This window comes from Protopterus annectens, chromosome 10.part0 (assembly GCF_019279795.1).
Source record: "Protopterus annectens isolate FY-2018-M chromosome 10.part0, PAN1.0, whole genome shotgun sequence".
Lineage (NCBI taxonomy): Eukaryota > Metazoa > Chordata > Ceratodontiformes > Protopteridae > Protopterus > Protopterus annectens.
The window spans coordinates 1634345721-1634370255 of record NC_056744.1 but is presented as its reverse complement, the minus strand read 5'-3'; the positions used below and the strand labels follow the sequence as shown (position 1 = coordinate 1634370255).

Here is a 24535-nt window from a genome sequence, read left to right as displayed (position 1 = left end):
GATATTAGGTGTATGAAACCCGATGGGGTTGGGGGTGGCCTGGTAATCATGGATACTCATGACTATTTGGAACAAATATACAATCTACTGTTAGATAATGTGTACAATGTTGTCTCGTTGAATGAAATCAATATTGCCTACAGAGGCATCAAGGTGGTTCTGGACAGGTTTTTACTTTTTGATGTGATATCCCAAGAGTTATATGATTATCTGGTGCCCTATCCAAGTATACCCAAAATTTTTGGCATCCTTAAGATTCATTCTAATTTGAATGACCCACCATTAACACCAATTGTTGCAGCAGGTGGGTCATGTACTGGACCGTTGGCCAGGTACATAGATTTCAACCATAAAAATATTTTTATGGATTTCCATTACATTGTCAAAGATTCCTGGGACTTGCTTCATAAACTTCACTTGGCAGAGGATATCAAAGAATGTGTGTTTGCTACTTGTGATATTAAAAGTTTGTTTTCAGTTATTTCCCACAAAGAAGGTTTGCTGTGGTTTGGGGATATGGTTTCAAGATATGGTAATATGACTTCAACAGAGGTAGATCTCTTGCAAGAGTTGATGGAAATGGTTTTAAATAACTTTTTAACCTTCAATGGAGAATTTTTCAAGCAAAAGCTAGGTGAGGCTATGGGGCCTACCTGTGTCCCCATATTTGCAAACAATGCTCCTAAAATGGGAGTTGGATATGTTTTTTTAATTGCCCTCCTTTGAAAAATGTGTCTGGTACTTCAGATACCTGGATGATTTGCTTATTATATGGAAGGGCAATGATGAACAGTTTGCTGACCTTTTGAGAGAGATGAAAGGACCCATAGACTTTTTGCAGTTCACTTACACGGTGAACAAGGACAAGGTGAATTACCTAGACATTGAGATTTCACGGACTTCAGTAGGTGGAATTGAGACTCAAATTTACAGAAGACCTACATTCTGTAATTCTTATTTTTTACAAGTTGTCATCCAATCCACCAAAAGAAAGGGATCATGAAGAGTCAATTTATTGGAATTTCTAGATTGAGGTCTGATGGCAATGAATGTCTAAGGGAGTTTGATTTTCTTAAGAACATATTTAAGGAACATGAGTAGTTGAACAAGCTTCATCATGAGATATGGAAAAAGAGGAAAGACACCTGTGCCCCTATTATTAAATAGGGTCATTGTAGTAGCCAGGAAGTTGACAGTGGCTATACTCTATCACATGACACTAAAAATATGGTGCTACATTACACTGTCAATGTCAAAAATATAGAAGGCATTATTCAGTGCCATGATGACACTAGGAAATTGAGTAATGTGGTACCTACCTTTACGTACAGAAACAAATTTAATATCAACAATTTACTGCAAAAGCTTTTCATTACCATCATGGATGCATTTATGAACATCACCAGGAAATGTAGTAGATGTAAACAATGCCAGTACATTGAGACTGATTACAATGATCCAATTTGTTAGACAATCAATAAGGAAAGTAAACGTGGCAGATTCAATTGTTTATCCAAGAGAGTATTGTATTTTGCAGACTGTGTCTGATGCTCCATGTTTTACATAGGGAAAATGGACAATGGTTTGAATAAAAGACTCTACCAACATGTATGTAGAATTCAACATGCCAATTGTAAGAGTGCTTTTGCCAAACATTCTGGGACGTGTGTTGATTTTTCTGGTTTTGTCTTTTCAGTTATCGAGCAGGTGGATGTTTCAGCCTGTGTGGGTGACTGGCGTAATAAACCACTGAACAGGGAACTTCATTGGCAGCTTAAACTGGATGTTACACATCCACCAGGCTTGAAGGAAAATGTTGCATTACGTAGTGAATTTAAGAAATGAGCAAGCAATTTGTAAACTTAATTATAACTTGCTATTGCTGTATATGTTATCATTCCATTATTTTTTGTGTTTGTAGTGTGTTTCAGAATTAGTACAGTGGTGATTATCCCCACCTGCCATGTAGGAGACCAGTGAATAAAGTATTTTTATGAGTTTTTAAGCTCATTTTTTATAACTTTATGCTTATGATTAATAAAGGAGTATTTGTAGGTATGTCTTTTTTACATACAATAACTACCATTGGTTGTTTTTAAAGGGTGTGCCAGTGTTAAATGTTATTTATAGGTCTATTTGACTTTGACTGATGGTTCTGATGATGTCAATTCATTAACATGAAAGCACTCAACCAGTCAGTGATATGTTGAATAGTTAATTTGCCTTTTGACAAGTTTACTACAGTTTTTGAGATAAATTTGGAATTTAGGAGCCCTTATGTTGGAACTGACTGCTAGATTCTGGTTTTTCTTATGTTGTGGTACTGTAATGCAAAAAAAAGGTCTATCGATATATATATATATACACCGCGGTGGTGGTGCTGCGGTAGCGTTGTCGCCTCACAGTAAGACACTGTCCGGTTAGATTATCAGCTAGAGCGTCTTCTCCGTGGAGACATGCGTGGATGGGCGTACCTTCATTGAAGGTTGTGCATCAGGGCTGGCAACTCGGTACGTAAAAATCAACTGCCAATCATTAGCGGACCGGAGTTCCACTGTGGCGACCCCTAACTGGGAAAAGCCGAAAGACAACAACAACAACAACAACACACACACACACACACACACACACACACACACACACATACATGTGTGTGTGCATGTGCTTAGAATCCTACAAACTCCCAAGTTCCTTGCCTGCCTCCTGGCTAAGCTTCCAGTCATTGACATCAGTGTGCACACTCTGAACGCTTTCGATCACTGTACTTAAAAGATTGAAAACATTAGCAGTGATGATGGGGCTTTTAAAAACCTAAAAAAGCTTATTTGTTAGTGCAGCTGACAGCTGCTATACAGCACAGCTCTCTAATGGTGGGAAAGATTGTATATAATGACAGAAAATGGACTACAACACACATGGATGCTAATTATAATTCTGAGACACATAAGTATGAGCCCTGGAGTTACAAAAAAAAAGTAAAAAAATACAGGTGAACATTGAACATCTAATATCGCTGATCTTCTTTAAAGATGTTTTTTGCAGGATGGCAGGCCCCCTTCACCCACCCCCCCGCCATTATGAGAGCGGAGCCCTTCACCCCCGATCTTAGATATATCAGCTCTGAGATTGCATAATTTAGAGGAAAGGGAATATTCTATGTAGTGTTTCTCAAAAAGCGGTGTCAGCAGCAACACCAGCATGATGCAGAGCATAAGAAAGGCTCAAACAAGCCTGAAAATATACTTCATTTAAATTGCTGTGCTTTCAACATTTTCTATCCATGACAGGGTGAGACTATAGCCTGGATTCATTAGTGCCTGCAGTAAGTGTACACCATAACATCACAAGCACAACTCCCTTGTTCTTCCTCCTAATTTTAGTTTTCCTACTGATTTTCTCACATCCTTAAATATCAGTATCGGGGGGGATTCATAAAGGTTACCATTATGTGTAGACTATGTCTACACTTAGTATAATCTTTCTGAATGACTCAAGAACACAAAAATGTGGTAGAGATGTTCTTGAATACAGATCGTGTACACTTAGTGTAGGTGTTCATGAATCCGGCCCATACTGGTCATGAAGGCAAACAAATCTTGGTTATGGGGTATCTCTTAAACAAATGATACTGTGTTTAATCACGTTGGTTTTACTTTTCACCTGGTGAGGCTTAAATATTCATTTAGTTGTAATCAAATAAGAACAGTTAGGCAGAAGTACTTTTCAGGGGTGACTCAGGGTTGTTTATCCAGTTAAGATATTTGCTCCTTCACATGTTTTCAGTGCAAAAGCCAATTCAGACTGTATAACAGATTATACACTAATACAGTCCCTCTGTGCTTTGTTGTACTGTACAAAAATGCTTTGGTATGCAAAAGTGAAGGTCAGATTATAATATCTAGGTGAGACCCTGGTTCTTTTCTTCTGGATAATCTGTCTAATGTTTTCAGAGTTTCAAAACTGCTTTGGTTTCCTTAGGAATCCGAGGCAAACGCATTCTAACAGAAGACACAATATATAACTGGGTAACATTTTTGTAGCTGGAAACTGACTACTAACTGTTTGCTTAAAGGACATTAAGTATGTCATGCAATCATTTAATAACATTTTTCTGCATTATGGCAGCATTTAAAATATTTAATTCATGTAAACAGTGAAGATTATTTCGTAGAAATGGAAGTGAGAACTATGCTTCATTTTTGGTTATATAAAATTGTCCATGCATTATAAACAATAGTAATAAAGGCCTGGAACACTGAGATATAACCACAGTAATGGGATCTTACACTTGCTAGGTAATTAAAATTAAAAATAGCTATTGATCATCACTGTTAAGGTACTTCTAATTTCCTAGCTGTCATTAGGACCCATAAATGTGTGATTAAATTCTGGCACTAATTTTGTCTACTTTACACTATGCTTGCATCAAATGGGAGTGCATTATGTTCAGTTCATGTACCATCTGGCAAGATCACTGAAATGGTAATATGCTATTCCCTTTTTCTTGTATTAATTAATTAATGCAGTTACTTTAATATGTCTCCACAGGACAAACTGCGAAAAACCACACCCACACTGGAATCTGTACAAAAAGAGCTCCAGAACCTGCAGAAGAAACAGGAGCAGAAGCTTACAGACATTAAAGTGAGTAGATTCTGTGTAAAACCTTTATAAATGAAGGATTGTATGTATCCCATGTAAAACATCACAACCTTTCTTTCAGGAGAAGGTGGTGAACCTGCAGCAACACATCACATCTGAATTTTCCATACTCCACGTGTTTCTCCGAGCTGAGGAAGATAAGTTGCTCCAAAATCTGAGGAAAGAAGCAGCAGAGATTCAAAGAGAGATGGAAGAAAACCTGAGGAAAATTCAAGAGGAAAACAATGTCACCAAGGAGATGATAGCAGATGTTCAATCAAGGATGAGACAGTCGGAATCTGTGTCTTTTCTAACAGTAAGACATTTTAGCATGTTTTTTTTTATTTCCATTAGATATGGACTGTCAAGCCACTGCCATTAATTTATAGTATTTTGGGGATATGAATCAAAATATTGTCCGCACTGATACTTAAGACAGCTCCCTCACTAATAATTTATGCAAATTACTCTTCAAACTGTTGCTTAGTCACAACTGATTAAGAATTCACTATCCCTATTACCCAAATTCAAAGATCAAAGTAAGTGTTGTTGCAAGGAGGCAAGCCCCTATCCCACACTCCCACTTCTGAGAGATGATCCACTGTATATCAGTTCCTTCCTTCTCTATACCACCAAAGCTGTCTGTTACATGCAGTGTTGTGGAGTACCTTGAAGTGAGACTTTTTTTTTGGGGGGGGGCACAGCAAGCCACAACTGCACACTATAACCCTTGAACCTATGAGCGCACACACACACACACGCGCGCGGGAAGGGAGTTGCCAGCTCCAGGAACTTGTATAAACTAACTTCAAGCTTTCTTAATAGTGAAAAAATGAGAAACTCCCCATTAAATTGCACAGTGGGTTTTCAAAAATAGCGGTCTTGCACTGCCAAGTATCTAGACTATAATCCAAAATAAAATGTAACTTTGATGGTTTGTATTTGGGCAGTAAAAAAAACAATCAAATTGTCTTCAATTTTATATATAAAGAAACAATACTTTTCCGTTAAACCCCTACCACTTTGCGATGCTGGTTTTCCGGTGTTTCAGAAGCACTGGCTTCTTTGGATACATACACTACAGCTGCTGGGACAACGAACAAGTAGGATTTTGCAGAAATTGAGAGACAAAAGGCATTCTTGCTGACAGCTGAAGTTACATCTGCTAAGTGACTGATCGGCAAGTGTGCATGGTACTGCATTTGACACCGTATGAATTCTTATGTTGCTCCCGTATGTGTATTATTCCAGGTACAGCATGTCAAAGTGTTTTCATGACTGATAATATTTAAAGAAAGTGAGCTAGGTAAAGTTCGGTCCTGTATTGATTGTCAGTCCCTGTTTACTGTCATGGATTACCACCTGTCCCGAAACATGGCCTGGACATTTGAATCTGTGTGGAGATGTCGTCCCCCGCTCCCCTTCCGTCCTGTCACCTGTTGTTTTCTCAAGTGAAAGAAAGCCCATGTTGGTTAATCAAATATTTTGGACACACCGCTCTTTGTCTTAGTAGCCCTTTCACTTGTAGTTGTGGAACCATCATAGCAAATCAGTGTTTATATTTGTTGTCGGTCCTTTACCTGTGTAAAAGAAGGTTTGTACAGGTTTGCCCCACCTTGACAGTTCAACTGTTGTTCATTTTATGCCGAATGAAGTGACACTGTGTAGGACGACTGCTTCAATTGTCTGTCTTGCTACCTGGTTAGCTCTGAGTTAGACTGCTGCTTCACTTGTGAAGAAATAGCGGCAAAACACAGCAGCGCGAAGTGGCACAGATTTAACAGAAAACAGTTTCATCCGTCTTTATTTTGTTTTATTTTATTTATTACCCTTATACAAAAGTGTATTCTACCTTACAGACAGTCATGCTTGAGCCACCACGAAGTGTTTTTGTACAAAGGTGCAGTAAAGGAAGCTTTGTGTACATTTTTACCAGTGCGAACTGGTAGGGGTTTAAAGGAAAAGTACCAAAGAAACTATTATACTGACATAAAAATGTGCACTCAAAAATGTTTTATATAGTGTGGCACTAATGCAAAACAATAAATAACTGGTGTTTACTCACCATATCATTTTTAATGTGAGGACGCTTTCCTTGGTTGATCTATAATTGGGAAATCCTCTCCTGGTACTTTTAGTCTAGCTACTTCTTTCTGAAGCTGCCTGTTTTGGGGATGCCCACATTCTCCACCAGCACACACTATCTCATCATATGCTACATTTGGAAAGTATGCCTAGCTTCCTGAAGCTGTCACTTCACTCCAGCCACCGTGCCTGCAGAGCCTGAAAATGAAGAAACCAGTGAAGCATGCTATACAAAGACATATAGAGATCCAGTTTTAAATACTGTTCTTATAAACCTAAAACAAGCTGATACAATAACATGTTTTGCATTAGCATACTTTTTTTCTGAAGGCTATGAAGTCTGAAAGTCAAATGTGTGTCATTATTTAGTGCTTTTATCTCTCAGTGATTTTTCTGAAAAAAATACAAATTTTATGAGGAACAAACTAAAAAATATGAAATAAAGATCTGGACATTTTGCAAAATTCTGGACAGTTGAAAGGTACGGAGCAGAGTCTGCTGATATAACATGTGTACTCATTATAATAGTTAATATATCAGCAGAGGTGCAGCTATCTATTTTGGCTCCCGATGCTGTCTGACAATTTGGTCCCTCCACCCACTCCTGTCAAAAAAAAAAATGTTTTTCTTTCCTTTTAAACTGTAGCTTGCTACTTTTGAGTTACTACATTTTGTGCCACAAACAACACTAAGTTCTTAAGTTCTGATTGAAAATGCAGTACCAGCATTCTGAATGTTGGTAATAACACCAAAAACTGATAGGATCAGCATGGCATCTGCTGAACACATCCACTAACACTTTGCACCCAGGGAGGCTGCCTGTTTACCAAACCCAAGCTAAACCTCTGCATATTGGATAACAAGGATCCTTTACTGAGGGTCTAAAACTGGGAAGAATCTCAAGCACTATTGGAACCTCCCAGGAGGCAGAAGATAGAGGACAGCTAACAGGCGACACCTCAAAAAGCCAAAGGACACTGACTCTTTGAGTGGTAGTCCAAGAAATAATGTTCAGTGAAGCTGTGGATAACTGATTAATTGGCCAAGATTCAACTGTCTACAGTGGAGACATATTTGAAGGAAATACCATAAGTAGCAATGCATCTTAAGGAGTGGGCTTTGACAGCAGTATTTTACACTCTGGATGATTTACTACCTAAAGGCAAATGGCAATACAAGTAGAAATCTGCCCAGAAAGGGTTCGCTTGGTGACAGCAAAGGAGTCATGCAAGTGATCTGCCTTCTCAAAATCATGCGGTGAGCTTGAGCTTGCAATGCACTTTGATAGCATGAAGGGCTATTGCTCCTTCCCCTTTACTCCTCCAGAAAGAAAGCAGGGAGATGGATAGACTGATTTAAGGATAGTTCTTAAGCCACTTGCAGAAAACATGGGTTGATCTTAAGGGACATCTGATCTTTGTGAAATAAAAATTAATATGGTTTCCTATTATTCAGACTTATAAATCATTTGCATATCATATCATTCTGACAGTTTGGGTTGCACAAAGGGAAACCCCACAGTGAAGTTTGTGGAGACTGTGGACTAACCTATGGCTTGAAAAGAAAGATCTGACATCAGAAGATTGTTGGAGACCACTAAATGTTCTATAGCTACTGACACCTTACAGTTCACTGCAATCCCCACATCAGCAGGGAATGGTGCAAAATGCATTGCAAAGATAAGGGCTGCCTTCAAGCCCAGAAGACACAGTAGGGTATAATGCTGGACCCGCCATTGTGTCCTTTCCCTGGCTGCCAAATATGTGACCCATTCCCAAGCCCTCTCCAATTGACAGACGTGACAAAGACCGGACCTGTGTCAATGAAGACATTGTTCATAGTTTATGAAGAACTAAGGGCTGAAGCCATGGTAGTGCCCACAAAAGAGATGCTACTAGGTAACTACTTGACAGAACTAACAGGAACCAGTTGACCAGGTAGAGGAACTCTTTTCACATATGTTTACATGTCCAAAAAGAGCATTTGTTTCATCATTCATTTTAATAGCTTAAAATGTAGGGAAAACACGTAAGGTTTGGATAAAAGGTTTTATGAGCCATTATTATGAGATAAAAATGAATGAAGAAACTAATGTAAAAAGAGTGTTTATAAGTCTTCAGTTTTAGAATATGTTTTTTATGTATAGTAAAGATGTTAGGAAAGAATTTTTGGACTAAAAAGAGTACACGTAGCAGACTTTATTAGATGCCTGTGCTCCCTCAGTTTTAACTGATTTGGTGAATTTTAAAGTATTTCTAAAAAAATGTTTTAAACTAAGCATTCATTGATTTATGTATCATACGACCAAAGAGACTGTATAAAAGGCATTTTTAGTTTGTGTTTATTCACACACAGTCTGAAGAAATCCTTTATGGACAAAAGTGCTTACTGTGAGATGTATTTATGAGTGAATAAAAGTTTTCTTTTTGTGTTTTATATATGTGTGTTTGTGTGTGTGTGTGTGTGTGTGTGTGTGTGTGTGGTTTGGCAGACATTTTATCACCTTGGATTTTATAGTTGGATTTTGTTTAGTGATTGAACTGTGCCGTGGATGACATATTTTTGATTATGGCAGCTTCTAGATCACCACAATAATTAGAAAATGGGAATGTCTTACTGGTTCCATCATGGTCAATGTTGACTGAAATGCCTACAGACCTCTGTTTTAATGCAGGGGTGACAGCAGTGCCCCATTTGAGTGGTTCAGTTGTGGAAACTCCAGTGCAGTCAAAGGGCACTGTAGAGCCTGACTTGGACAATGTTATATTAGGTGTGTTGGCAAATCCTATTAATCCCATTGCTGGAGAGACTGAGGTGTTAAATAATGTTTCAAGTACATTAGAAGAGCTTTTTAATACTTGGGAGAAGGATCTGCTGAAAATGAAGTGTCTGCAATAGGATAATTTATTTTTTGAGCAAAGTATATTAGCAAAGTCTGTGTCAAATGGTTTAAGAGGAACAATGTTGCCCTCATGTAAAGACTGTCCAGAAAGTGTTATAAACAAATGGAAAGTAATTTAAAGATAGGACTGCCTTATTTGGATGTGCTATTAAGATATAATACAAATGAGATGCAGAATCTGCAATTGAAGATTAGAAGAAAATGTAGATTTCAAGAGTAAAACCTTGGCTGCAAATTTTGAAGTAAAGTTGCAGGCCATTTTGGACAAAATTATAAATGAGAATGAAGTTCAAAAGAATTGTAAGCTCAAGAAATTTGAGCATGATAAGAAAGGCGATGAAGAAGAATATTCCTATCAACACAAACATCAGTCTTCATTAGAAAACAAGGAACTAGAAGAGGAAGAGACAGTAAGAGCAAATGAGCAGTCCTTTAGACACTCACTGGAGGAAACCCATGCATTCACCATAGTTAGCCCAGAGAACTAGAAAATCAGAATCAAGAGCAGTTGTTTAATACTAAAGAAGGGTATGAATGTTGGGGCAATAGAAGTCAAATGAGCAGCAACAACTTTCCCAATAGGAGGAGCGATCAGCAGATCAAATTATTCTAGGAGAACCAAGGACTCTAGACATGAGAGGAAATATTGTCATTTCTGCCCACGCCACAGAGGAGGTAAGATATTTTCCAATAGCTCTGAAGTCATATTCGGAAAGCATATGATGTTTAATCCACATCTGTTCCCATTGTTGATTTTATTTTTAACAATTTGTGAAAGAGAAATAAAGGACTTATTAGTAGAACAAGCTGCAAATAGGTTTTCTAACTTTTCTGCAGATGAAAACCAGGCATTGCACTTTATATTGAAAAGGTAAAAATAATGAAAGCAAATAAAATAAAAGCAATAGTTATGGATCAAGGTGTGTATAGTGACAAAATATTAGGCATTCTTAGAAATATTCATGAAAATGAGGTTCTGCAATTGTTTCATTTAAGAAAGGCATTTCTTTTAATTGATGCCTTTATTGAGAATTGATGTGCTGAAGGTCTTGTTGATGGTGTAATATCAAATTATTTATAAACTGATAATGTCAAAGCTTCATTCATTTTTGCTTTGTCCAAAATTCATAAAAATTTAGTTGATCCATCAGTGCAGAAAATTGTGTCTAGTAAGGGAAGTAAAACAGAAGCAATGGCCATGTATGTTGATTAGCATATTCATTTTTTTTTTGTTTCTTTGTATACATTATTAAAGACTCACAACATCTGATTTAGTTTTAAAAAAAATGTCAGTATGAATAGTATTGATTTTTTTGTGTGTGTCTGTTGATATTCCACCTCTTTATTATGTTATTCTCAAATAATTAGATTTGGGATTTGATAATAATATTTTATACAAGGCTCCTCAATTTTCCCCTACTGAAATTAGACTGATTATCGAAATGTTCGATGTGATTTTGTTTTACAAATTGTATATACTTTGCAGGAAGGCTGTTTAGACAAAAAAAAAAACAGAGTTTAGATCTCATTTTATGGCTAGCATTAAATTATATAAGCATTTAACATATGACATTGTTATTATTTGGGAAGGGGTCTGAGATTAAATGACAGCATTGTTTTACATAACTGAATAGTGTGGATACATTTTTAAAATACACAGTGAATTATATTAATAGGTAACTGAATCACTTGTTTATTATGCTTTTGAATAATAATCAGTTAATTTATACATCTGTATATCATAAAGAGATAGCAAGTCACAGTTATTTGAATTTTAAAGCCAGAGTACTACATGGCTTGAGACAAATATTGGTAAAAGCCTGATAATTAGAACTAGCAAGCTAACTTGTGAATCAAGTAATTTTTTGCAGGAAAACAGTATTTTAAAAGAAAAGTTTTTTTTTTTTTTTAAAGAGGATATCCTGACCAAATTACAGGGGAAGGGACAGCTGCTGTAGCTAATAAAAGACAGGGTAAATATAAGTCCTATTTGTTGAATTAGGAGGAAGTAGGTATTAGGAATGTGAAAACAGATGTTAAGAAAACACAGCCCGTGAAGTTGCAAAATTCTCTAAATAGTCAGGGAATGCCGCATATAATTTGCAAGAACTGGAAATTGCGTAGAACCTCTGCAAGTGTATATCTAATGAGAATTAAGATTTTATTCATACAAGGGGTAGAACTTTAAGAGACATTTTAAAAGCAGCTGAACAAGGCATTTTAAGGGGGAAATTGTAACTGAAGATGTATACAAGTTGTAAATACTACACTAATGTATTACGAGGGGTCTACTTCACAAGAACGAAGTTTCACTTACCCAAAACTCATAACACCGAGATGAAAAGGCTGACAGCACCAGCACACCAATGTCCTGGAACAATGACTTACCACTCCAGGTAAGTAACTGCATGGCCATCCCAAACAAAAATGCAAACCCATCCAAGTGGGGGACTTCACCCACCACCCCCCAACTAAATACAGCAACTCTGAGATCACATTACTGTGGGGGTAAGGGGCAAAGTTCAACAGGTTGGCCAAGCGGTTACTTACCTGGAGTGGAAAGATGGTGTCCCAAGATGTAGGTGTTGTGCAGTTGTCGGCCTTTTCTTCTCAGCATTTTAAAAGTTGGGTAAGTGAATGTTCAGGTTTCTGCAGGGAATCCATTATAAGATGTAGATGGTGTGGTTATATAAGAGGGAAGACGTACATTTTAGGAGTATAGATATGTAAATTTATGAATGTTGTGCATCTGGTGTTGATTTGTGAATAATGTTCCTCTTTTTATGTAGAGAGAATATCTAAAAGCTGTTAGGCAAATGAACTTGAACATACTTTTTAAAGGTCAGAAACACTCAACTAAGAAGTTATCCAGGAAAAGCACGTTCAACCCCCTAACACATTCCTCTTTAAAAGTATTTGAAACCTTAGTAGAAAGGGATATTAGATGTATAGTGCAAGGAAATTGCACCAGACCCGCAGCAAACCTTACAAAAGAAGAATTAACCCTAATAGAACTATTTAAGAATGAAGGTATTAGAACAATGAAACCAGACAAGGGGGGGAGCTGTACTTATGTACACGGTTGATTATGAATCAAGTACACATACTATGCTTCAGGATGCACAACAATATGAACTCATTTCCAAAAATGAAATCAATATAGCTTTTGCCAAGATTAATTATCAAATTCAAGACTTTTTGTTACAAAAAGTAATCAATGAGCAACTATATAACTATTTATATGTTGCTAGGCCAAAAATAGCACAGATTTTTGGTATCCCCAAAACCCACAAAACCTTGGACCCACTAAGATTTAGACCTATTGTAGCTGGGGCTGGAAGTATAACTGAACCATTAGCTAAATTTATTGATTATTCCCTAAAAAATTTTGTTTCCGGGATTCACCACATTTGTAAAGACTCCTGGGAATTCCTAAAAGGAATTGAACAGAAAACATTTGACGAAAACATCTTAATGGTTACAGTGGACGTTGTGGAACTTTTTCTGGGTATTCCACACCAATTGGGTCTGGAATGGTTTGGTGCCACATTGTCAACAGAAGCAGGTTTCAGTCCCAAAGTAATTAATCTTCTGTTGGAACTCATGGAAATGGTTCTTGACAACAATTTTATTCACTTTAATGGATAATTTTATAGGCAGAGGCTTTATATGCCAACATTGTCTTGTACCATTGGGAAAAGGAACATGTGTTTGCAAGTAGTTGGTTTCAGGAGATTTTGTATTATAGGAGGTTTTTGGATGACATATGCATTCTATGGAAAGGTAGCAAACAGGATCTTTTAGAGTTTCTGTCCTACATTAACAACTCAACAACCTTCTTGAGATTTACTCACAACATTGACAGGAATGAGTTACATTACTTGGATGTTACTGTATACAAAGACTACATTAATCATTGTTTTCAATCGAAAATATTTAGGAAGACTACTTATTCAAACTCATTTCTGCATTTTCAAAGTAATCATCCCTATAGTCAAAAGAAAGGCATAGTAAAAGGGCAGTTAATAAGGGGATCAAGGATGTCTAGTACTTTGGAGGCCTTTGGTGAAGAGATTGAAATTTTAAAAGGCTTTTTTCTTGAAAAGGGTTACCCAAATGACCTTATTAACAAAATGAGTCAAGAAGTTAGTAAGGCGAGGGACAGACTATACCCCCCTTGTTAGGAACTGCTTCGAGCACGGTTCATCCAAAAACAACAAAATATAGTTCTAACCTTAGAAACAGTTTTATTTATACATATGCAGTTAATTCGAATTAATTTGAAGAGGTTATTCAAAGGTATTGGCCTGTACTCACTTCACATGATGACACAAAGCCTTATACCACACCTTGCCCTCATTTCATTAGAAAAAGAAACAAGAACCTTAAGGAACTACTTGAGGCTAAGCAAGACATTAAATATGACATGACTAAGAAGAAATTGGGAACTTTTCCTTGTGGGAACTGTAGACAATGTTATGTCATGTTAAATGGGGGGGCTTTATACTTACCTTAAAATATTATAATTGTGGGGTGAAAGGTGTGGTTTTTTAGGTTTTGTGAAAGAATGAATGGGTTTTATGTTGGAAAAACCGAGCGGGTTTTAAGAAGAAGGGTGTATGAGCACCTGAACGACATCAGTAACCACAAGGAAAGCAATGCTTTTTATAAACACTTGTTGACATGTGAAAAAATGCGTTTAAGGTTTATTGTCCTTGAGCAGAGGTGGTAACTGGGAAACTAAACTACAGTACCATGAACTACTTTGGCAACTTAAGTTGGATGCTAGTAGGTTTCCCGGTATGAATGAGAACATCAATATTAACAGTGTTTTAAAATGAGACTGAAGATTTAAACAATTTCTTTCAATAGGTTCCCTTTGAGGTTGTAATAGGGTGAGTTTGAACTAAGAAGAAAGTCTGGGGTGTTATTGGGGGTATCTCTACTTGTCTTGAAATATGGTCAACTAACACAACAGTGTTGTTTTAATGTTTTGATACAAGAATGTTTTTTATAGAAAATGTTACACTCGTATATTTTTACATTTTATTCTCTTTTTTTTTCTTTTTAAACAATAGCATGTATTAATTAATTGTAATTGATGATTCTGTTCTAGAGTATAAAGGAAATGGTATGAGTTAACTGGGAGAAAGTGCTTGGTTTTACTTGGAGATCTAATAAAGCTTTTAATAAGCTGCGAAGGATTTAAAACATATATCTAAAAGCTTGGCTAAAAGAAATTTATGAGCATTATTATTATGCTATTAAGATGAATGATGAAACTAGGTTCTTTATAAACATGTAAAGATATGTGAAAAGTGTCTTTAAGTTAGCAGTTTTATAATATATTTTTCTGTATGGTGAAGAAGCTATGATTTACTTATTAGACTGGAAAGAGAATTACTTGCAAATTTTATTAGATGCCTGAACTCCCTCAGGTTTATTTGATGTGGTGAATTTTAAAGTGTTTCTAAAAGAAGGAGTCAGAAGGAGTCTTAACCAATAACTGGTTGATGTACCATGTGAAATGAGATTGTATAAAAATGGGATTTTTGGTTTGTGCTTATTCACAGTCTGAAGAAGTCCTGTATGGGTGAAGGTGCTTACTGTCAGATGTATTTGAGTGAATATGTTTTATTGTTTTTTATTTATGTTTATGCTTTCTTGGATATTTTATTAGCAGTCTTTGCTTACCCTTATTAATATAAAATCCAAGGTGATAAAATATCCAAGAAAGCATAAACATAAATAAAAAAAAAACAAAGCAAACAATAGTCTTTGCTTACCCTTAACCCAGCCACTGGCGATGCACAAGCCATTGCATTCCTTCGTGCCAGTCTCAAGCCCGGATAAATGGGGAGGGTTGCATTAGGAAGGGCATCCGGCGTAAAACATCTGCCAAATGAGATATGCAGAAACCAATACAGATTTACATATTGGATCGGTCAAGGCCCGGGTTAACATCGACCACCACCAGTACTATTAGCCGACAGGGTGCTTGTGGAAATTGGGCTACTGTTGGCTGAAGGAGGAGAAGGAGAAGAAGAGGGGGAAGACATGCCCGAAGGCAGGAAGAGAGGAGAAAGGTTAGGAGTGTGGTAGTGAAGGTAGGAACTTTGAATGTTGGCAGCATGACTGGTATAGAGAGAGAGCTAGCTGATATGATGGACAGAAGGAAGGTTGATACATTGTGTGTACAAGAGACCATGTGGAAGGGAAGTAAGGCCAGGTGTATTGGAGGTGGGTTCAAATTGTTCTATCATGGTGTGGATGGGAGGAGAAATGGGGTAGGGGTTATCCTGAAGGAACGGTATTCCAAGAGTGTTTTGGAGGTGAAAAGAGTGTCGGATAGAGTGATGTTTATGAAGCTGGAAATTGATGGTGTAATGATGAATGTTGTTACTGCATATGCTCCGCAAGTTGGGTGTGCGATGGATTAGAAAGAAAAATTTTGGAGTGAGTTGGATGAAGTGGTGATGACTGTACCCAAGGGTGAGAGAGTGGTGATCGGAGGAGATTTCAATGGGCATGCTGATGAAGGGAACAGAGGGGATGAGGAAGTGATGGGTAGGTATGGTGTTAAGGAAAGGAATGCAGAAGGTCAGATGATAGTGGATTTTGCAAAAAGGATGGACATGGCTGTGGTGAAAATGTATTTTAACAAGAGGGAGGAGCATAGGGTGACATACAAGAGTGGAGGGAGATGCACACAGGTGGATTATATCCTATGCAGGAGGGTCAGTTTGAAGGAGACTGGAGACTGTAAAGTGATGTCAGGGGAAAGTGCAGTTAGGCAGCATAGAATGGTGGTCTGTAGAATGACATTGATGATCAAGAAGAGGAGGAGGAGTGTGAGGGCAGCACCAAGGATCAAATGGTGGAAACTGAAAAAGGGTGATTGTGAGGTGGAGTTCAGGGAAGAGTTAAGACAGGCACTGGGTGGCAGTGAAGAGTTACCAAACAGCTGGGTAACTACAGCAGAGCTAGTAAGGGAGACGGCTAGAAAGGTGCTTGGTGTGACATATGGACAGAGGAAGGAGGACAAGAAGACCTGGTGGTGGAATGAGGACATACAGGAGAGTATACAGAGAAAGAGGTTGGCGAAGAAGAAGTGGGATTGTCAGAGAGATGAAGAAAGTAGATAGGAGTATAAGGAGATGAGGTGCATGGCAAAGAGAGAGGTGGCAAAGGCTAAGGATAAGGTGTATGAAGAGTTGTATGAAAGGTTGGACACTAAGGAGGGAGAAAAGGACCTGTACCAATTGGCTAGACAGAGGGATTGAGCTAGTAAAGATGTGCAGCAGGTAAGGGGGATAAAGGATAATGAGGGAAACATACTCGCTTGAGGAGAATGTGTTGAACAGATGGAAGGAGTACTTTGAGAGGCTGATGAATGAAGAGAATGAGAGAGAGAGAAGGCTGGATGATGTGGGGATAGTGAATCAGGAAGTGCAATGGACTAGCAAGGCTGAAGTAATGATAGCTATGAAGAGGATGAAGAATGGAAAGGCTGTTGGTCCAGATGACATACATGTGGAAGCTTGGAGGTGTTTAGGAGAAATGGCAGTGGAATTTTTAACCAGATTGTTTAATGAAATCTTGGAAAGTGAGAGGATGCCTGAGGAGTGGAGAAAAAGTGTTTTGGTACCAATTTTTAAGAATAAGGGTGATGGGCAGAGCTGTAGTAACTTGAGAGGGATAAAACTGATCAGTCACAGCATGAAATTATGGGAAAGAGTATGGAAGCTAGGTTAAGAAGGAAGGTGATGATTAGTGATCAGCAGTGTGGTTTCATGCCAGGAAAGAGCACTACAGATGCGATGTTTGTTCTGAGAGTGCTGATGGAGAAGCACAGAGAAGGTCAGAAGGAGTTGCATTGTGTCTTTGTGAACTTAGAGAAAGCATATGACAGGATGCCTAGAGAGCAGTTGTGGTATTGTATGAGGAAGTCGGGAATGGCAGAGAAGTATGTAAGAGTGGTACATGATATGTATAAGGGCAGTGTGACAGCGGTGAGATCTGCAGTGGGAGTGACAGATGCGTTTAAGGTGGAGGTGCGATTACATCAAGGATCAGCTCTGAGCCCTTTCTTATTTGCACTGGTGATGGACAGGTTGACAGACGAGATCAGACAGGAGTCCCCATGGACTATGATATTTGCAGATGACATTGTGATATGTAGTGAGAGTAGGGAACAGGTTGAGGACACCCTGGAGAGGTGGTGATATGCTCTAGAGAGAAGAGGAATGAAGGTCAGCCGGACTAAGGTGAAATATATGTGTGTGAATGAAAGGAAGGATAGAGGAATGGTGAGGATGCAGGGAGTAGAGCTGGCGAAGGTGGATGAGTTTAAATACTTGGGATCAACAGTTCAGAGTAATGGTGAGTGTGGAAGAGAGGTGAAGAAGAGAGTACAGAGTGTCAGGAGTGATTTGTGACAAACGAGTACCAGTAAGCATGAAAGGGAAGGTCTACAAAAAGGTAGTGAAACCAGCTATGTTATATGGGTTGGAGACAGTGGCATTAACAAAAAGGCAGGAGTCAGAGCTGGATGTGGCAGAGTTAAAGATGTTAAGATTTGCAGTGGGTGTGACAAGGGTAGACAGGATTAGGAATAAGTATATTAGAGGGTCAGCCCAGGTTGGAGACAAAGCCAGAGAGGCGAGATTGCATTGGTTTGGACATGTGCTGAGGAGGGATGCTGGGTATATTGGGAAAAGGATGCTAAGGCTGGAGCTGCCAGGTAAGAGGAAAAGAGGAAGGCCTAAGATAAGGTTTATGGATGTGGTGAGAGAGGACATGCAGGTGGTTGGTGTGACAGAGCAAGATGCAGAGGACAGGAAGAAATTATAAGAGGTGACTCGCTGTGGCGACCCTTAACCGGGAAAAGCTGAAAGAAGAAGGAGTCTGTGCTTACCCTTGGTTCAGTACGTCTGTCACCCTTTTTCTTGGATACTGCTCTTTTTATTTGATGTTAGCATGTTGATTTGCTTGTTAATAAACTGGTAAATTGCATTGTTTTTCTTGTGATGTAATATTTCTGAATAAAGGTGGTTTGAAAATAATGTGATTTAACCTTTTGCAGTAACACCTGTGTTTGCATATTCCTTCATTACCATCCTCAGATCATGTGCACAAAATAATGTCAGAGCACTGGAAATTATTTGCAGTTGGTGAAATCAGACAATCATTTGTTGCAGCAAGTCCTGCATTCCCTGAATAGGAAAATATAACATTTCAGATGTGCTGGCTATTGAAAAAACAAGACACAACAACATCATAGCATCCTAAAATATGAAATCTTGTGAATGAGTAATGTATGTGAATATACAGTCATCTCAACTTATTAGCCAGAAACAAACTGCATTTTATTTTTTTCAACCAAAAACATCACCACTCATGAAAAATGAACAGAATTAAGTTTTATTTATTGATTTACAAAAAAAGTTATAACAATGTCATATTAGGCTATGCAACTAACTAGTTAAATGAATGAATGCAGCTATTTGTATTTTTATTACACTGTATTGTTAAATATTAATATGGGAATGCTATACATTGGAAGGAGATGTTTTCTAACCTGATTTTTTTTTCCTTTCTCTTTTTTGCATAGGATATCAAGAATCTTGCAAAAAAGTAAGGATGTACTTTTACTTATTTTGTATCCTGCATTGTATTCCTACATTTCTAGCCCCTTGCAGTAACCATATATTAAATGCAATGCATACCAGAGGAAATCCTGGTCTTGGTTTCTGGGACTAACTCAGTTTTTCCATTTATAACATACACTTTAATGTACCATATTATGAGGTCTGTGAACACAGCTTGGATTATGAACCATAAACCCTAATGGTGAGAACTGAGAGCATCGTAATACACTATGCACTAGGCTGAACAGTCCCTTGATATTCCTCTCATCTAAATATCTGCTAATGTGCATGATATCTGGGCACCGAGTGATGTTCTGAGTCTTCGCAGAGCAGTCAAACGCTGTATTTTATTATCTCTAAAAGTGTTTTTGTATGTGGTATCAATGCAAACAGTGAAAAATCGTTTTTTGTGAGCTGCATTTGCTCTGCCTCCCACCTTTTTGATCAGTTGTATGATATAGCGCTGTTGGGTCAATTGTGCTTTGTGATGTGGTCAGACTGTTGCTACTGAGAAAGTGATTTACAAAGACAAAACATGGCTTAGCTAAACAGTCCTGGAGAAGTGCCACTACATGCCTGCAGAATACTCCCTCGTACTTCATTTGTGTGTTTGTGAATTAGGAAGCCACTGTATTCCAGTGGGAATTATTTGTTAGTAAATCATGTTTGGTGTTTATTTTGCAGCATTGATTTTTATTATGATAGAACTTTTTGCAGCAAGAGTTGTGATAATTGTACTGAGTGTAATAAAGGCAGTGACACTAATTTGAATTCTATATGCTTCATTAGACATTTGTGGGTGACAAGGCACTTCAAACTTCAGTATAACCCTGTGCATACTGGATGTCACATGAGCAAGAGAGAAAGAGAGAGACTGACTAAGCAAACCGCTTTGCTAACTTCTAGATCAGGTTGTTCTGAAGTACTGTAGCACGATAATTAATTTAGTAGATTGTGAAGAGGAAGACCTGAGTCTGAATCCCAGTAGGGCCATCTTATATACTATGATAGTGTAAGCAAAGTGCTTACTGTTTCTTGGGAACCTGAGTATTTTCTTCCCTTGAGTAATAAACACATGTTGCAAACCCAACTTAATTATGTAGTAAATAAAGTAGCTGGTTAAAAAAGGCATGCATTTTTGCCTCAGGAGACTTTAGTGAAGTACTAAATATTAATAAAGTACATCTACACATACTTTTGGAGGGAGCACATAATATTTGCTTGGATAGATAGATAGACAGACAGATAGATAGATAGATAGATAGATAGAATGATATATAGATAGATACATAGATAAATAGACGGACAGACAGATAGACAGATAAAACAAGACACTAGCAGCAGTTGCAAAGGTGGTATGAAATCCAGTGGTTGTCTGTCAATTGCATATCCATTGTGAGACATAGCAGTTAAACTACTGAGTTTTAATTGTGACTTTTACACTGATTTAACTTTTTTCTTAAAGATCTAACAAATAAGTGCAATGTTATAGTATATGAACATGTATTTTAAAGACATTATTAAGCATAGATGAGAGATGCCATCCATGTAAATAACTGCTTCACACTAAATTTTCTTTAATTTCTTTCTCAGCTTCTGTTTATTTTAGAAAAACTGTACCATTTCCATAACCACATTAACAGTTTTTATTCATGTAATGTTATTGCCGCTCATCATGTGCCCTGATGTTTACAGCCTACTACTGTACGTCACTTGTAATGTGGCTTATTTAGTCTCATGGGGAGCATAAAAATAGGTGCACGCTATTCAGTGTACCCTACCTGGTGTCAGAAGGGATGAGGCAGGAATGTGGTCACTGCTAGTGGGTAAACAGCACTGCAAGCACTACGCCACTCATGGGGAGCATAAAAACAGGTGCACACTATTCAGTGTACCGTACCTGGTGTCAGAAGGGATGAGGCAGGAATGTGGTCACTGCTAGTGGGTAAAGAGCACTGCAAGCACTACGCCACTCATGGGGAGCATAAAAACAGGTGCACACTATTCAGTGTACCGTACCTGGTGCCAGAAGGGATGAGGCAGGAATGTGGTCACTGCTAGTGGGTAAACAGCACTGCAAGCACTACACCACCAGACTCACAGATAATGCAAATTCTACTTTTACAAAACTTGGATTTTAATATCTAGTTTCACAGCACCATCTGTACCTCTTAACACCCAAGTAATAAAAAGTAAATAATGAATAATAACATGGAACTATAAATTTTCATTTTGTAAGAATCATGTATGTTATTTATAACTAAAACAGATGAGCTGAAAAATTCCTGCTCAGTAAAGTTATTGATATGAAGAGAATATATTGGCAACAACAGAAACACGGCAGAGACAGGCAGATAGTTTTTATCTATCTGCTGTGTTTCTGTTGTTGCCAATACATTCTCTTGGTCTCTCTACGTATTATTGGCGACGCAGTTCATTCCTTGTGGGGTTTTTGGTTCTTACATTTTAAAGTTATAGATATACTTAGCATTAATTTGTATTGTTTTGCAGATGTTGCTAAAATTAACAGTTTGTAGAATTAAGAGTTTCCGCATTTAGTTTCAGAGAAACAGATGAAATGTTAAGGTGCTATCGGCAGCAGAACTGTTAGGGTTACAACACTGTGTGCAAATTTCCTTTTTGCATTAATAAATGTTATTATTTGTTTGTTTTAAGGAGTTACTGAAGGATGTAAAGTACAGTGTGGGGAACTGACCTGAAGTCTTTGGGGAGTTGAACCTAACTCCTACCCACAATAATGTTCACTATTCTTTCCTGAGAAAATAGAAACAGCTTTGTAGATAGATTTATTTGATTTATTTTTACTTATTAATCCTTTGATAACTGGGTTAGTCCCACTAGGCTAGTGGTCTCGTTTCAGGGAAGTCCCAAGTACCAGTAGTATTTATACTACTAGGAGAAATTTGGACAGGGTATTGGGGAACTTCTGTTACTCTTTTCTGTAGGTGCCATGGGATCTTATACATCCACCTGAGATACCATCAACTCAAGTAGATGGCAGTAACCCCAGTAACCACTCCCACCTATTGCTGTGTAACTAGGCAACACAAGTTTATTTCATCATTTTGTTCCCGTATTTTACTTCTTGTACTTGTGTAAAATCGAACAGCCATTGTTCTGTGTTATTGTCTAAAATAGTTATAAAACTGTAAATAATTATACTTTAAATATTAACAGTGTTACTGGTACTTGCACTGCTGGTGAATTCTTATCCCAGGTATTACTGGGAGGATTACAAGCCTGTAACATCAACTTCCAATCCAGCTTGAGGAAAAATGGTGGGTGTGGAATTTAAGAGACATCAGATGAGGTATACCACTGCCATTTATCCAAAAAATAAACTTCAGGAGAGTAGAAAATTATTACAGGATAGGAACAGCACCCCTCCACCTACAGGCTTGGTAATGTTGACAGTGTACACCAAACTGAGCACTTCTTGGAAGGAGATCCTAAGATGGTGGAAAACAGGATTCCTGACAAGATAGAAAAAGTTTCACCACATCAGCTGACAGTCAAAATGTAGCACTAACATGTAAATAAGAAAATGTTCCTTTCTTTTTATTTTTTTTTTTACCATTTACCTCAGCATTTTTTCCAGGCACAGTTTCTAAATATTTTCCTTCTTTGTATCCTCAGCTGCTCTGAAAAATACAAGAATGCCAAGCCCAAGTCTACTCTGGTGAAACGGGACCTAAGTCGTGGGGTGTACAAAGGCCCCCTTCAGTATAAAGTCTGGAAGCAGATGCTGGCCATCATTTGCCCAGGTATGTACAGAAAGTTCTTGTACCCCTAGATGTAATGAAGAGAGATAACCTTCTAATTAAGCACCAATAAAAGTAAATGTTAACATTAATTTAGATAATGTATTAACTTTGGTGCAATAAGAGTCTGAATTAGATGGCAATTGATGACCACCAGATTCAAGTTTGAAACAATAGTTGGTATGTAACCACTCAGTAGTCTCTTTAAAATTATTTTATAAAACAGTACCTGCTGCCGCTTGACTAAAAGTCAGCGGTTTAGATTTTGTTGCAATGTTTGTATTTTCTCCTGCATTTAATTCATAGGTTCATAGGTTCATAGGTTTATACTAGGCTATCTGCCCTAAGGCATTTATAAGCCTAGCCCAAATTATTGTGGCTTACGCCACCCCTTATATGAAAAAATACTGTGCCCATTAGTTTGTTGTGCCTCTGTCCAGCAGTGACCCAGAGATGATTCCCGGGGTAAACCTACGATCTCCCATCCACAGGTCTAGATTTCTCTTGAACAGAGTCAGCGAGGTGCTCTGCCTCACATGGACCGGGATTTTATTCCACAGCATAGGGAGTCTCTGAGTGATAAATCTATCCTCCAGCACGTCCCATTTATATCCGTGCTAAGGTTTAAGTCGCTTGCTCTAGTGGTTTTGGTGGATTTGGATTTTTGAGGTGGAGCATGTCCATTAATTCGGGTTGGACATGGCCTTGTATGTCAGGGCACATGTCACCTCTGAGCAGACGGTATGCGACTGAATAGAGCTGGAGTTTCTTCAATCTGGCAGCATATGACAGATTTTGGAGTCCCTTTATCCTTTTGGTGAGGAACTTTGGGGTCTCTCCAATTGCTGCAGATGTCGGGTGAGATACATCCCGAATGGGGCATTGTACTCGATCATTGGTCTGATAAGTGAAGAGTACAGGGAACAATGACCTCACTAGATCTGGATGTGAATCCTTCATGATCAGGTGGGCAATGTAGAAGGTCTTTCTAACCACTTTAGCAATGTGAGTGTCAAAAGAAAGGTCGCTGTCAACCTGGGTCCCCAGGTCCCTGATAACCTCTTCTGTGCTTAGTGGATTGCCACCTATATGGTAGCTTGGGGTTACCTTGTTTTTCCAAGGGTATGACTATACATTTTTGGCGCTTAACTTCAGGCCATGGCTCTGGCACCAGCTATCTGTTTCCGTGAGTCCCTTCTGAAGGATATCAGTGTCCGATGCACTTTCCACTATGGCGCCCAGTTTGCAGTCATCTGCAAACTTTGTCAGCCAAAGTCCTCCCATGTTGGCCTGTACTTCTGAGAAGTAGATGCCAAACAATAGGGGCCAAGGACCGAGCCCTGTGGGACACCACTTGTGACCGGCTTGGAGTCTGACACAGCGCCAGCAACTCTAACCCTGTGGGTTCTGTCCTTAAGCCAGTTTGCAATCCATCTTGTGACATATGGGTTTACATTTAAGCTGGTAGTTTTTCT

The 24535-nt window shown here is 38.2% G+C and overlaps 1 protein-coding gene across 1 annotated transcript in view; it reads left to right on the top strand.

The window, feature by feature from the left end:
- Positions 1-24535, top strand: part of LOC122813816 (zinc-binding protein A33-like) — a 77370-nt gene that overhangs the window by 38787 nt on the left and 14048 nt on the right. Inside the window, exons 2-5 of the mRNA XM_044086344.1 lie at positions 4549-4644; positions 4724-4957; positions 19242-19264; positions 22936-23063. Coding sequence (XP_043942279.1) covers positions 4549-4644; positions 4724-4957; positions 19242-19264; positions 22936-23063 — 481 coding nt within the window. The remainder of the gene's footprint in view (positions 1-4548; positions 4645-4723; positions 4958-19241; positions 19265-22935; positions 23064-24535) is intronic.